We start from the raw sequence: 12,705 nt of genomic DNA, 5'->3' as shown, positions 1-12,705 counted from the left end.
ATTCGGGATGCACTGGGACGAATACATGAATAGGAAGGGAATAGAGGGTTTCGGATCCTGTATGGGAAGGCAGCTTTAGTATGGAACGGCAAGGTGTGTCAGTGCAGGCTTGGAGGGCCGAAGGGCCTGTTCCAGTGCTGCATTGTTCTTTGTTGATGTATATCATAGACCTTTATCCCTGTCTTCAGATATAAATGGGCGACTCTCAGGGCACTCAATGAAGGGCAACTGTTTCCTGAATCCATCTACTCACTCCCAAAATCAAAAGAATCAATGGCCACATGGAAATGTTCAGAATTATTTTATTGAATGCTGTGCAATGAGATTCCAATTGAATAACCCAGTTACTGGGCGTGTGTGTGTGTGTGTGTGTGTGTGTGGGGGGGGGGGGGGAGGAATTCTAAGGTCAGCTTGCGCTGTCACAGGAGCAGTTCAGATCTTCAGAAGTCTTTTCGGGAGTGGGGCTGTTCAGGGGACCAGGGCACCCTCGCAGAGAGCAAGTTTCAATGAGCACTGCATTAAGGCTTTCTGAACTGGAGATGGTTGATGTAAAGAGGGAAGAGGGGTTTTTTGCATTGGAATCATAAATCCCATGGAGCACTAGCATTGAAGCATGGCCCAGCATTTATTGCCGTGTTAATAATCGCCGTGGAGGAGATAATGGTGAGCTGGTTTCTTCAACCACTCCAGTCTATTGGGGCAGAGGCAGCTGGGAGGCAGGGAGAGCCCAGTGGTCAGGACCAAGAGGGAGGGAAAATGCAGGGAAACAGCATTCGATGGTGAAGAGAGGGAGGTACAAGCAATGCTCTGGGTCTGTCCTAGAAGTACCCAATCACATCAAACAGCTTCTTGCCCATTTGGATATCTGACAGTGACACTTTCTCACCCGAGCCAGGCAGTGGCTGGAACACCCGCATGTGTATATAATCATCAGCATCCCCAATCACAACCTGCAAAACAAAACAAAACACCAATGAGTTCACAGAGGATGTTTCCAGCTGCCCCTTGAACCATGAAGCATACATCCTCAGAGAGACCACTTTGACATTACAGTACTCACTCAATACACCAGCTAGCCACAAAAAGACACGACCCTCTCTGCCTCGTAGCCCTACACACAGAAGAAAAAAAAACACCATTTCGACTGCGACAACACATCTATCCTGGGACCGGCTAAGCAAAGACACGCCAAAGAATTTCTAGAGGCCTGGCACTCCAACCACAATGCCATAAACAAACACATAGATCTAGATGCCATCTATCAACCCCTCAGAAAACAAACAGGAAATGACATCACCACAAACCCCAGGAACCCAATCCAGGAGAAAGATATAAATAGAAAGCAGGAGACAAAAGCTTCGCTTCACTTGGAGGTCGCCACTGATGATGTCACCCAGCCAGGTAATGAAACGTCTGGATATCAAACCTACAGCTCAGCGAGCAAACCTACACCCCAGTACTCACTCAGTATTACCCTCCATCAGAGAAGGGCTTACTCTGTACTGTACCTCCAAATCATTTTCCATAATGTCCCCCCACATGTTACCCCCTCCACCTCCTACATCCCTCCCTATCGCTGTTATGCATTCTACCTCCTACCCCACTCCCTATCTCAGTAACCCCCTCCACCTACTACCCCCTCCCTTTCTCTGTAACCGCCTACAGCTCCTCCACCCCTCCCAATCTCAGTAACCCCCTCCAGCTCCTACTCCTTACCTCTGTCTGTAACTTCCTCCAGCCCCTATAACCTCTCCCTATTTCTGTCACCCCTTCCAGCCCCTACACCCCTCCCTTTCATTGTAACCCCCTCCAGCACCTACACCCCAACCTATCTCTGTAACCACTTCCAGCCCCAACACCCTTACCTATCTCTGTAACCCCCTCCAGCCCCTACACCCTCCAGCCCCTACACCCTTCCCTATCTCTGCAAACCCCTCCAGCCCCTACAACCCTCCCTATCTCAGTAACGTCCTCCAGCCCCTACAGCCCTCCCTATCTCTGTAACCTCCTCTAGCCACTTCCCCATCCCTTTCTCTGTAACCTCCTCCAGCACCTACACCCCTCCCTATCTCTGTAACTCCCACCAGCCCCTACACCCTTTCCTATCTCTGTAACCCCCTCCAGCCCCTACACCCCTCCCTATCTCTGTTAACCTCTGTAGCTCCTACCAACTTTCCTATCTCTGTAACCTCCTCCAACCCCTATAACCCTCCCTATCTCTGTAACCCCCTCCAGTCCCTACACCACTCCAGCCCCTATATCTCTCCCTCTCTCTGTAATTCCCTCCAGCACCTATACCCCTCCCTATCTCTGTAACCCCCTCCAGCCCCTTGTTCCCTCCCTATCTCTAAACCCCTCCAGCCCCTACACCCATCCCTTTCTCTGTAAACCCCTCCAGTCCCTACACACCTCCCTATCTCTGTAACCCCCTTCAGCCCCTTTTCCCCTATTCCATCCCTATCTCTGTAAACCACTCCAGCTTCTACCCACCTCCCTATTTCTGTAACCACATCCATCCACTATACCCCTCCCTATCACTGTAACCCCCTCCAGCCCGTACACCCCTCCCTATCTCAGTAACCTCCTCCAGCCCCTACAGCCCTCCCTATCTCTGTAATCTCCTCCAGCCCCTACAACTTTCCCTATCTCTGTCACCCCTTCCAGCTCCTACCCACCTCTCTATCTCTGTAACCCCCTCCAGCATCTATACCCCTCCCTATCTCTGTAACCCCCTCCAGCGCCAATACCCCTCCCTATTTCTGTAACCCCCTCCAGCGCCTATACCCCTCCCTATCTCTGTAACCCCTCCAGCGCCTATACCCCTCCCGATCTCTGTAACCCACTCCAGTCCCTACACCCCTCCATATCTCTGCTAACCCCTCCAGCTCCTACCCACCTCCCTGGCTCTGTAACCCCCTCCAACTCCTATACACCCTCCCTATCTCTGTAACACCCTCCAGCCCCTACAACCCTCGCTATCTCTGTAACCCCCTCCAGCCCACACACCTCTCTCTATCTCTGTAACCCCCTCCAGCTCCTACACCCCTCACTATCTCTGTAACATCCTCTAGCCCCTACACCCCTCTCTAACTGTAAAGCTGAGGGAGTGCTGCAGTGTCGGCGAGTCAGTATTGAGGCTGTTTTACACAATTAGAAGGTCAGTGCTGAAGGACTGCTGCTGTGTCAAAGGATCAGTACTGAGGATGTATTGCACGGTCAGAATATTAGCGCAGAGGGAGTGCTGCATTGTCAGATTATCATGAGTTGGTGTGTGTTACACACTAAGAAGCTCAGTGCTGAGGGAGTAATGCATTGTCATAATGTCTGTATTAAGCATGTATTGTACAGTCAGAAAGTCAGTGCTGAGTGAGTGCTCCATTGTCAGAGGTCAGTGTTGATGATTTATTGCACAGTCAGAAGGTCAGATCTGAGGGGGTGCTGCTGTGTCTGCGGGTAAGTATTGAGCATGTATTGCAGAGTTAGAAGGTCAGTGCTGAGGGAGTGCTGCATTGTCAGAGGGTCAGTATTGTGGATTTATTGTACAGTCAGAAGGTCACTGCTGATGGAGTGCTACATTGTTGGAGTGTCATTACTAGAGACGCATTGCAAACTCAGAATGTCAGTGATGAGGGAGATCTGCACTGTCGGATCTTCAGTGTTGGGGATGTATTTAACAGTCAGACATTCAGTACTGAGGGAGTAATGCGTTGTCAGTGGATCAGTATTGAGGATGTATTGCACGGTCAGCAAGTCAGTGGTGACGGAGTGCAGCATTATTGGAGGGTCAGTATTACAGATGTATTGCACAATCAGAAGGTGTGTTTTGAGGGAGTGCTGCATTGTCAAAGGCCAGTATTGAGGATATATTGCAAATTCTGAAGGTCCGTGCTGAGGGAGTGCTGCATTGTTGGAGGGTACGTGTTGAGGGTGTATTGCACAGTCAGAAGGCCAGTGCTGAGGGTGTGCTGCATTGTTGGAGGGTACGTGTTGAGGGTGTATTGCACAGTCAGAAGGCCAGTGCTGAGGGTGTGCTGCATTGTTGGAGGGTACGTGTTGAGGGTGTATTGCACAGTCCGAAGGTCAATGCTGATGGAGTGCTGCATGTCGGAGGGTCAGTATTGAGGCTGTGTTCACAGTAAGATGGTCAGTGCTGAAGGAGTGCTGCATCGTGGTGGGTTCACATTGAGAATATATTGCTCAGTCAGCCGGTCAGTGCTGAGGGAGTGCTGCATTGTCGGAGGGTCAGTAATGAGAATGTATTGCACAGTCAGAATATCAGTGCTGAGGGAGTACTGCGGTGTCGAAGGATCAGATTTGAGGATATATTGCACAGTCAGTAAGTCTGTGGTGACAGAGTGCTGCATTGTCGAATGTCAGTATTGAGGATATATTAGGAGAAAGTGAGGACTGCAGATGCTGGAGATCAGTGCTGAATAACGTGTTGCTGGAAAAGTGCATCAGGTCAGGCAGCATCAAAGGAGCAGAAGAATCGACGTGTCGGGCACAAGCCCTTCTTCAGGAATGAAGAGGATGTGCCAAGCAGGCTAAGATGAAAGGTAGGGAGGAGGGACTTGGGGGAGGGGCGTTGGGAATGCGATAGGTGGAATGAGGTAAAAACAATGACTGCAGATGCTGGAAACCAGATTCTGGATTAGTGGAGCTGGAAGAGCACAGCAGTTCAGGCAGCATCCGAAGACAGGCAAAATCGACGTTTTGGGCAAAAGCCCTTCATCACGAAGGAGGTTAAAGTGAGGGTGATAGACCGGAGAGGGGGTGGGGGCGGAGAGGTCGGGAAGAAGATTGCAGGTCAAGAAGGCGGTGCTGAGTCCGAGGGTTGGGACTGAGAAAAGGTGGGGGGAGGGGAAATGAGGAAGGTGGAGAAATCTGCGTTCATCCCTTGTGGTTGGAGGGTTCCTAAGCGGAAGATGAGGCTCTCTTCCTCCAGCCATCGTGTTGCCATGGTCTGGCGATGGAGGAGGCCAAGGACCTGCATGTCCTTGGCGGAGTGGGAGGGGGAGGGGGATATATTGCAAAGTCAGAAGGTCAGTGCAGATGGTGTGCTGCATTGTCGGAGCGTCAGTATTGAGGATGTATTGCACAGACAGAAGGCCACTGCAGAGAGAGTGCTGCATTGTCGGAGCGTCAGTATTGAGGCTGGTTTACACAGTTCGAAGGTCAGTGCTGAAGGAGTGCTTCAGTGTCAAAGGATCAGTATTGAGGATGTATTGCACAGTCTGAATATTAGCTCAGAGGGAGTGCTGCATTGTCGGAGTGTCAGTATTGAGGATGTATTGCACTTTCAGAAGATCAGCGCTGTTGTAATGCTGCCGTATCAGAACGGTAGTTCTGATGGAATAATTGGGGCCTCAAATGAATTCATGCATCATGGTTTGTCTCCTGCATTTCCTCAAGGTCACATCCCACAAACTCTGAGATGTGAGTTGGAGAAAGACTAACGGAAAGCTCATGGACTTTCTATATTCCATTTCCCTTCAGGAGCAGATGGTGCATTTGGCTCAATGTTTCTGATCTGGTGGATTCATGAAGAGAAATGAAATCTCTTCAATTAAATCCCAGCAGCCACATTTTGGCTGAGATTGTAATCTGAAGAATGAGGTGTGTACACTGACATGTGCTATTGCAGCATACAGTTACCAGAGAAACTGTCTTGTATTCTGAACTCATTCACAGGATGCTGCTGGGTTGGAATGACGAAGGCAAGAACGTACACAATAAACAGTTCCAAGGGAAGGCAGAGTGAACAACAAAGTGTTCAACACGTTGGAATGTCACTCCCATGACCGTCCATCTTCGAATCCTTTACACCAATAAGCTTTGCAGTTTGGGAGACATCCCCTTTCCCTGTAACCCTGCACAAAGCCGAAGCATAACAACCATGAGAATCTGGGAATGTTCAGCAGATTTCTGTCTCTGCCTCCAAAAGACCACGTTCTGCTATGATTCCACGCCCAGATTCCAGACACTGTACTGAAAGAGACTGTCTTGAATTGGACATTGAACTGAAGAGTTTCCACTCTCTTTCCCTGGGGTTCGAGTTTCCATCTCCAGTCACTGACCTGCCGGCTCAGTGGGGTATTTTCACTCTGCTGGAGCGAGGCTTATTTCTCAGTGTCCTGTGCTCAACCCGAATGAATCTGATCCAGTGCTGGTCTGAGCCAGTGAAAGGGCTACTCCTGGAATCAGTGGACTGGACCACATTTACAAACTCAGCAGAAAACCTTGATGATTGCACCCACTACCGTCACGGACTTCATTAGCGACTGCCTGGAGGACTACATGCCAAAGAGTGCCCAAACCTTAGATGGATTGGGAAATCCACTCCCTGCTGAAGACTACGCAGGCAGCATTCACATCAGAGAACCCGGCCTGATACAGAAAATCCAAATATGACCTCTGCAAACAAATCATTGATGCTGAGACACTTCCTGACCGGGTCCAAGGCCCAAACCTACCATACTGACTCCTGTTGCCTATGACAAGCCTAAACAACGTAACAGGATACAGACTGAAACAGAACAAAGGAGGACACACAGATACATTCCTCCTTGATTTGGAGGAGCTGGTGTTGGACTGGGGTGGGCAAAGTTAAAAATCACACAACCCCAAGTTATCGTCCAACAGGTTTATTTGGAAGCACTGGCTTTCAGAGCGCTGCTCCTTCATCAGGTGGTTGTGGAGCAGGACCATAAGACACAGAATTTACAGCAAAAGATTACAGTGTCAAACTGCAGAAATGATAAACCCAGATTAAGTCTTTCATCTTTTAAAAGGGGTTTGCTTCTTTTAGTTTAATATGCAAATCCCAGGGAGATGGATTTAACAGGGATTATGGTCAGGGTTTCAGGAGATTGTCCATTTGATCAGATTGGAACGCTCCAGAGAAGGCAACATGGAGGGCAGCAGGAAGAGCGATTGTCCCAGACAGAGTGGGAAGGCCAATGTCACACAGCATGCTGGGTAAATGTGGAAGGGCAGGATGAGAGAGACGAATGGGATCGAGTGTGACAGCAGATCACAAAGGCAGGAATAGCTACAAGCAGGAACAATAACATCCTGCTGGGTCAGTAGAAAAGGGGAGTTCAGCACACAGTCAGATAGTCATCGAATTGCAGACCAGGGTCCAGGGTTGGAATGGACATGACAGTGTGTAATGTGCCTGGTCTTTAGAAAGAGCTGTGGGCACATTCTGTGTCAGAGGAAATTAGGTTAATTCTGTTTACATACCTTGATGAAGTAATTCATTCCAGCTACCAGTTGTGGATGATATGATTTGGAGATTCGAATTGATGAAGGAGCGGCGAACCGAAAGCTAGTGCTTCCAATTAAACCAGCTGGACTATAACCCGGTGTAGTGTGATTTTTAACTTTGAGCAATATGAGATATCGTGAAAAACATGTCAATGTCTCCTCTGCCATAACGCAAGCGATGCATTAACCTGGCAACATCACAATAGAAAAAAACAAAAAATATCAGCGTTAGTGTGGAACACACTCACTGTCAGAGGGTCAGTGCTGACGGAGTGCTGCACTGTCAGAGGGTCAGTACTGAGGGAGTGCCGCACTGTCAGAGAGTCAGTACTGAGGGAGTGCTGCACTGTCAGAGGGTCAGTGCTGACGGAGTGCTGCACTGTCAGAGAGTCAGTGCTAACGGAGTGCTGCACTGCCGGAGGGTCAGTACTGAGGGAGTGCCGCACTGTCAGAGAGTCAGTACTGAGGGAGTGCTGCACTGTCAGAGAGTCAGTACTGAGGGAGTGCCGCACTGTCAGAGGGTCAGTGCTGACGGAGTGCTGCACTGTCAGAGAGTCAGTGCTGACGGAGTGCTGCACTGCCGGAGGGTCAGTACTGAGGGAGTGCTGCACTGTCAGAGGGTCAGTGCTGACGGAGTGCTGCACTGTCAAAGGGTCAGTACTGAGGGAGTGCTGCACTGTCAGAGGGTCAGTACTGAGGGAGTGCCGCACTGTCAGAGGGTCAGGACTGAGGGAGTGCTGCAGTGTCAGAGAGTCAGTACTGAGGGAGTGCTGCACTGTCAGAGGGTCAGTACTGAGGGAGTGCTGCACTGTCAGAGGGTCAGTGCTGACGGAGTGCTGCACTGTCAGAGGGTCAGTACTGAAGGGAATGCTGCACTGTCAGAGGGTCAGTGCTGACGGAGTGCTGCACTGTCAAAGGGTCAGTACTGAGGGAGTGCTGCACTGTCAGAAGGTCAGTACTGAGGGAGTGCTGCACTGTCAGAGGGTCAGGACTGAGGGAGTGCTGCAGTGTCAGAGAGTCAGTACTGAGGGAGTGCTGCACTGTCAGAGGGTCAGTACTGAGGGAGTGCTGCACTGTCAGAGAGTCAGTGCTGACGGAGTGCTGCACTGTCAGAGGGTCAGTACTGAAGGGAATGCTGCACTGTCAGAGGGTCAGTGCTGACGGAGTGCTGCACTGTCAGAGGGTCAGTACTGAGGGAGTGCTGCACTGTCAGAGGGTCAGTACTGAGGGAGTGCTGCACTGTCAGAGGGTCAGTATTGAGGGAGTGCTGCACTGTCAGAGGGTCAGGACTGAGGGAGTGCTGCACTGTCAGAGGGTCAGTACTGAGAGAGTGCTGCACTGTCAGAGGGTCAGTGCTGAGGGAGTACTGCACTGTCAGAGGGTCAGTACTGAGGGAGTGCTGCACTGTCAGAGGGTCAGTGCTGAGGGAGTGCTGCACTGTCAAAGGGTCAGTACTGAGGGAGTGCTGCACTGTCAGAAGGTCAGTACTGAGGGAGTGCTGCACTGTCAGAGGGTCAGGACTGAGGGAGTGCTGCAGTGTCAGAGAGTCAGTACTGAGGGAGTGCTGCACTGTCAGAGGGTCAGTACTGAGGGAGTGCTGCACTGTCAGAGGGTCAGTACTGAGGGAGTGCTGCACTGTCAGAGGGTCAGTACTGAGGGAGTGCTGCACTGTCAGAGGGTCAGTACTGAGGGAGTGCTGCACTGTCAGAGGGTCAGGACTGAGGGAGTGCTGCAGTGTCAGAGAGTCAGTACTGAGGGAGTGCTGCACTGTCAGAGGGTCAGTACTGAGGGAGTGCTGCACTGTCAGAGAGTCAGTGCTGACGGAGTGCTGCACTGTCAGAGGGTCAGTACTGAAGGGAATGCTGCACTGTCAGAGGGTCAGTGCTGACGGAGTGCTGCACTGTCAGAGGGTCAGTACTGAGGGAGTGCTGCACTGTCAGAGGGTCAGTACTGAGGGAGTGCTGCACTGTCAGAGGGTCAGTACTGAGGGAGTGCTGCACTGTCAGAGGGTCAGGACTGAGGGAGTGCTGCAGTGTCAGAGAGTCAGTACTGAGGGAGTGCTGCACTGTCAGAGGGTCAGTACTGAGGGAGTGCTGCACTGTCAGAGAGTCAGTGCTGACGGAGTGCTGCACTGTCAGAGGGTCAGTACTGAAGGGAATGCTGCACTGTCAGAGGGTCAGTGCTGACGGAGTGCTGCACTGTCAGAGGGTCAGTACTGAGGGAGTGCTGCACTGTCAGAGGGTCAGTACTGACGGAGTGCTGCACTGTCAGAGGGTCAGTATTGAGGGAGTGCTGCACTGTCAGAGGGTCAGGACTGAGGGAGTGCTGCACTGTCAGAGGGTCAGTACTGAGAGAGTGCTGCACTGTCAGAGGGTCAGTGCTGAGGGAGTGCTGCACTGTCAGAGGGTCAGTACTGAGAGAGTGCTGCACTGTCAGAGGGTCAGTGCTGAGGGAATGCTGCACTGTCAGAGGGTCAGTGCTGACGGAGTGCTGCACTGTCAGAGAGTTAGTACTGAGGGAGCACTGCAGTATCAGAATTTCAGTGCTGAGGGAGTGCTGCACTGTCAGAGGGTCAGTACTGATGGATTGCTGCCCTGTCAGAGGGTCAGTACTGAGGGAGTGCTGCAATGTTAGAAGGTCAGAACTGAGGGAGTGCCGCACTGTCAGTGGGTCAGTACTGAGGGAGTACTGCACTGTCAGTGGGTCAGTACTGATGGAGTGCTGCACTGTCAGAGTGTCAGTACTGAGGGATTGCTGCACTGTCAGAAGGGCAGTACTGAGGGAGTGCCACACTGTCAGACGAGCAGTACTGAGCGAGTGCTGCACTGTCAGACGGTCAGTACTGAGGGAGTCCTATACTATCAGAGGGTCAGTCCTGAGGGAGCGCCTCACTGTCATAGGGCCAGTCCTGAGTGAGTGCTGCACTGTCAGAGGGTCAGAACTGAGGGATTGCTGCACTGTCAGAACGTCAGGACTGATGGAATCCTGCACTGTCGGAGGTGCAGTACTGAGGGATTACTGCACTCTCAGAGGGTCAGTACTGAGGGAGTGCAACACATTTGGAGGGTCAGTGCTCAGGGAGTGGCTGTGGTGGGGGATGAGACTGTCATACACCTCCTTCTGGAATGTGCCACACAAAGGATGTCTGGAGAGGAATGCAGTGGTGTTTGTCGAGGTTCACCCCGAGCAGGGCCGTGACATGGGACTCCATGCTCTATGGTCTGTTCCCCAGGATGCACACCGAGACGAACATCAACTGTGCCTGAAGGATCATCAACTCGGTGAAGGACGCTCTTTGGTCTGTCCGAAACCTGTTGATCTTCCAGCTGAAGGAGTTGACCCCGACTGAATGTTGCGGACCGGCACATTCCAAGGTCCAGGACTACGTGTTGAGGGATGTTCTGAAGCTTGGGGCAGCTGCCGCCAAGGTGCTGTGGGAAAGACCACAGTGTAACATGTGCCTGCCTAAAGAAGAACAGGATAGTAGAAGAGCTGGATAGTAAACGTACAGATTTGTATATAGGAAAAATAAGTTTCAATGTCTGTATGTAAAGCAATGTAATGTGTGCACAAGAATGTCATGACCAATTGTAAAGAGATCCAAATAATTTTATGAATAAAGTATATTTTTGAATTTGAAAAAAATGTGTACTGCCTGCAGTATTTCCCTGGGGCAGACTATTTCGATGTGACCTTCAGGAGTGTGAAGCAGTGTAAGCAGATCCTGAAGGTCTTCCAGGAGAAGGAAGGGGAACCTCTGTTCTCCATTTTATGGGCGGCACCGGTGTATGTGCTTTCTCCACAGAGGAGTTGGGTGCTTACGATTCATATGTACAACTCCCACGTCCCAGCAGCGAATGTCCTGACCTTCCTGAGAAGATACATCCAGGTTGAGGGAGAAAGCACTAATGTGGTCGATCCTTTTGGGATCTGGACAAGCAAACGGCAGGTCAGGATAACACTGAGGATCGATGCCAGTGGGAACATCCTCCACCCACCCTCCAGCTTTGCCATCGGAGGAAGCAGATGGTACCTGATGTACGCAGGGCAGTCAAAAGTGTGTTGAACCTGCAGGAGGTCAGGCCACATGGCGGTGGATTGTAAGGTGACCGTCTGTCGAAACTGCAAGAAGGAGGATCACCCGACCAAGGAATGTAAAGGGCCAAGAACTGTAATCTGTGCGGACAGGCGGGCCATGTGTGCAAGGCCTGCCCAAGACGTAGGGCCGCCAGCTACGCACGGTGGTGGCAATGCGAGCCGTGGACCGCAAACTGCCAGCAAGGTACCACAAACCAGCAGGGGAACGGTGTCTGGGGGCGCCCAGAAGGATGGAGTGGAGCAGACGGCAGCCAGCGAGGAGGTGCAGCAGCCGATCCAAGCTCCCACAGGAGAGACAGAGGAAATGGAGGAGGAGCAAACCAAGGAGGCAGAGGAATGGATTCCTGTAAAAACCAGGAAGAGGAAACCTTGACAGGCCCCCAAAGCTGCAAAGGGACTTAGATATGATGCAGAGCTGGGCTGAGGAGTGGCAGGTGGAGTTCAACCCTGTCAAGTGTGAGTTTGTCCATTTTGGAAGGACAAATAAGAATGCAGAATACAGAGTTAACGGTAGGATTCTTAGTCAGGTGGAGGAGTAGAGGGATCTTGGGGTCTATGTTCATAGTTCTTTGAAAGTTGCCACTCAGGTGGATAGAACTTGTAAGAAGGCCTGTGGTGTATTAGTGTTCATTGGCAGAGGGATTGAATTCAAGAGTCATGAAGTGATGTTGCAGCTGTACAGGACTTTGGTAAGGCCACATTTGGTGTACTGTGTGCAGTTCTTTAGATTTAGATTAGATTACTTTAGATTACTTTACAGTGTGGAAACAGGCCCTTCGGCCCAACAAGTCCACACCGACCTGCCGAAGCGTAATCCACCCATACCCCTACATTTACCCCTTACCTAACACTATGGGCAATTTAGCATGGCCAATTCACCTGACCTGCACATCTTTGGACTGTGGGAGGAAACCGGAGCACCCGGAGGAAACCCACGCAGACACGGGGAGAACGTGCAAACTCCACACAGTCAGTCGCCTGAGGTGGGAATTGAACCCGGGTCTCTGGCGCTGCGAGGCAGCAGTGCTAACCACTGTGCCACCGTGCCGCCCACGGTCACCCCATTTTAGGGGGGGTGTGGAAGCTTTGGAGAGGGTGCAGAGGAAATTTACCAGGATGTTGCCTGGAATGGAATGGAGAATACGTCGTACGAGGATAGGTTGAGAGTGCTAGGCCTTTTCTCATTGTAACGGCGAAGGATGAGGGGTGACTTGATAGAGGTTTATAAGATGATCAGGGGAATAGATAGAGTAGACAGTCAGAGACATTTTCCCCGGGTACAACAGAGTGTTACAAGGGGGCATAAATTTAAGGTGAAGGGTGGAAGGTGTAGGGGGG

The 12,705-nt window shown here is 51.2% G+C and overlaps 1 protein-coding gene across 1 annotated transcript; it reads right to left on the bottom strand.

The window, feature by feature from the left end:
- Positions 1 to 593: 593 nt before the first annotated feature.
- Positions 594 to 11,358, bottom strand: LOC148141082 (cystatin-B-like). The gene is made up of 3 exons (XM_087979082.1): positions 11,303 to 11,358; positions 7,246 to 7,336; positions 594 to 950 (listed from the first exon to the last, which is right to left on the bottom strand). Exons 1-3 carry the CDS (start codon positions 11,356 to 11,358, stop codon positions 819 to 821), a joined length of 279 nt encoding a protein of 92 aa, XP_087835208.1. The 3' UTR covers positions 594 to 818.
- Between the last annotated feature and the right edge of the window lie 1,347 nt (positions 11,359 to 12,705).

Source organism: Chiloscyllium plagiosum, unplaced genomic scaffold (genome assembly GCF_037043375.1).
Source record: "Chiloscyllium plagiosum isolate Xiang-an unplaced genomic scaffold, Cpla_swu_hap1 HiC_scaffold_35, whole genome shotgun sequence".
NCBI classification, from domain to species: Eukaryota; Metazoa; Chordata; class Chondrichthyes; order Orectolobiformes; family Hemiscylliidae; genus Chiloscyllium; species Chiloscyllium plagiosum.
This window is presented reverse-complemented; position numbering and strand designations above follow the sequence as displayed.